At 37.9% G+C, this 2286-nt stretch overlaps 2 protein-coding genes across 2 annotated transcripts; both read right to left on the bottom strand. All coding sequences in view use genetic code 12, as the record gives it.

The window, feature by feature from the left end:
• KGF56_002385 (uncharacterized protein) lies at window positions 1-1028 on the bottom strand (the record flags this gene model as incomplete). Its single annotated transcript, XM_049323609.1, has 1 exon — window positions 1-1028. A coding segment is annotated over one exon (1028 nt), but the record flags the coding sequence as incomplete, so codon positions are not given.
• A 725-nt stretch (window positions 1029-1753) lies between these two features.
• KGF56_002384 (ALD5) lies at window positions 1754-2286 on the bottom strand (the record flags this gene model as incomplete). Its single annotated transcript, XM_049323608.1, has 1 exon — window positions 1754-2286. A coding segment is annotated over one exon (533 nt), but the record flags the coding sequence as incomplete, so codon positions are not given.

Here is a 2286-nt window from a genome sequence, read left to right as displayed (position 1 = left end):
GCTTGTGCACCCATAAAGGTTTCTGGGTCAAATGGATTGCCAACTTTGATGCTTTCAGCTGCTTTCTTGAACTTGGCCAAAACCTCGTCATAGACACCAGATTGGATCAAAACACGTGAACCAGCACAGCAAACTTCACCTGAGTTGTAAAAGATAGCCATCACTAAATTTTGAATAGTGCGATCAATGTCAGCATCATTGAAAACAATATTTGGTGATTTACCTCCCAATTCCAAAGTAACTTTCTTCAAGTTGGATTCAGCAGCTGCTTTCATTATTTTTCGTCCAACCGCAGTTGATCCGGTAAATGCAACCTTTTCCAATTTAGGATGTGATGCAATAGCAGCACCTGCAGGGTTACCGAAACCAGAGATGATGTTGACAACACCCTTTGGCATACCAGCTTCGACTAACAACTTACCAACATACAATGCCGACAAGGGGGTAGACTCGGCAGATTTCAAAACCGTGGTGGATCCTGATGCCAAAACTGGTCCCAATTTCCACGACAACATCAAGATGGGGAAGTTCCATGGAATGATTTGTCCACAAACTAATGGCACTCTCTGAGTATAGTTCAAGTGAGTGGCACCTGTGTTGATCAAATTACCCAAAATCTTATCACACCAACCAGCACAGGATCTAAAGTAAGCGGCAGTCAATGCAACATCACCCTTTGAGTTCATCAAGGATTTACCATTGTCAAAAGTTTCAATCTCAGCCAACAAGTCAGCGTTCTCTTCAATCAAATCAGCCAACCTGTACAAGACTTTAGCCCTAACTTCTGGAGCACTAGTAGACCATGAGTCGTATGCAGCGCGTGCAGCATCTACTGCAGTGTTGACATCTTCTTCAAGAGCTTCATACACCGAAGTGATAGACTCTTCATTGGTAGGTGAGATAACATCAAACGTTTTTTTCTGTTTTGGATAAACAAACTCGTTGTTGATGAATAACCCTGTAGGTTGCTCATACTCCCTACCGGTTGGAATTTTAACTTTTACTTTTAATGGCAATTCTTGTCCCATATTTGAATAAATTTCAAGGTACAATTTTAAAAAAGAAAAGAAGATGTAAGAAAGACAGGAAGAAGCTAAGGAAATCAAAAATTGGATAATTACAAGTCCCTATTTATAGGATCCACCACCAACACCAACACAAATACCACCCCGCAGCTTTCAACCTCTCAATGTTGAGTAAGTTATGTGTATTACTTGATTACGCGTTTCACTCTTGTAAACCTTTTTTTTTTTTCTTTATATTTTTTTGATATTATATTTTTTTCAAACTTTTATTTTTCTGTGGGGTTTGCATGTTTAATGAAAAGCATGATATGTTTTCTGCTCTCTCTTATTCCGCGATAATAGTTGAAAGTGGAGTAGCATTTTAGAGGCGACTTCAAAGATGGCAATTAGACGATGTATTGACTAATTAAAGAGTGTTAATACAATTGTAATACATATACATAGTAGCAATTCAGGAGCTCTAAAAATTTCTTTGGTTATAGTTTACTCTTCTTCAACCCAACCTCCCCTTTTGTTACAATAAAAAATATCTTTTAAGGATAATTTTGGCGCAAAAAAATGTAGTACGATGTACTTGGCATTTAGATTTTCGATAATCTTAAAAGCCCCTAAATAATAATATTACTACTAAAAAGAATAGCCATCACAATCTTTAACTAGATTGAATTAAAGATCACTCTTATAAGAAAGGTCCTCAAGTATTGAAAACTAAACGATTTTTATATACTCTATTTAGTGTTCTTGTCTGGAAGTTGCAACTTGATTCTAACGGCTTTACATTGAGTGTACTCTTGGAACACTTCTTGACCCATTTCTCTACCAATACCAGAAGAATGTACTCCACCAAATGGAACCATTGGATTAAAGTCATTGTATGTGTTGATCCATACGGTACCAGCATTGATCTTGTTGGAGACATGGACGGCTTTGTTGAGGTTTGTAGTGTGAATACCAGCAGCTAAACCGTAATCGCTATCGTTTGCCATTGCAATAGCTTCTTCAACAGTTTCAAACTTAAGCACGGTAACAACAGGACCAAAGATCTCTTCTTGCGCAATTGTCATTTTTTCGTCAACATCGGTAAAGATGGTTGGTTGAAGGAAGAAACCTTTACCTTCTTTTCTGTGACCACCAGTAAGGATCTTGGCTCCTTCTTTTTGACCGGTTTCAATATATTTCAAAATCTTTGAAAGTTGTGCCCCAGAAGCTTGTGCACCCATAAAGGTTTCTGGGTCAAATGGATTGCCAACTTTGATGCTTT

This window comes from Candida oxycetoniae, assembly GCF_023343755.2.
Source record: "Candida oxycetoniae strain CBS 10844 chromosome Unknown scaffold104, whole genome shotgun sequence".
In the NCBI taxonomy this organism is placed as follows: domain Eukaryota; kingdom Fungi; phylum Ascomycota; class Pichiomycetes; order Serinales; family Debaryomycetaceae; genus Lodderomyces; species Lodderomyces oxycetoniae.
Note: the sequence above shows the minus strand (reverse complement) of the source record. Positions and strands in the feature narration are given on the sequence as shown.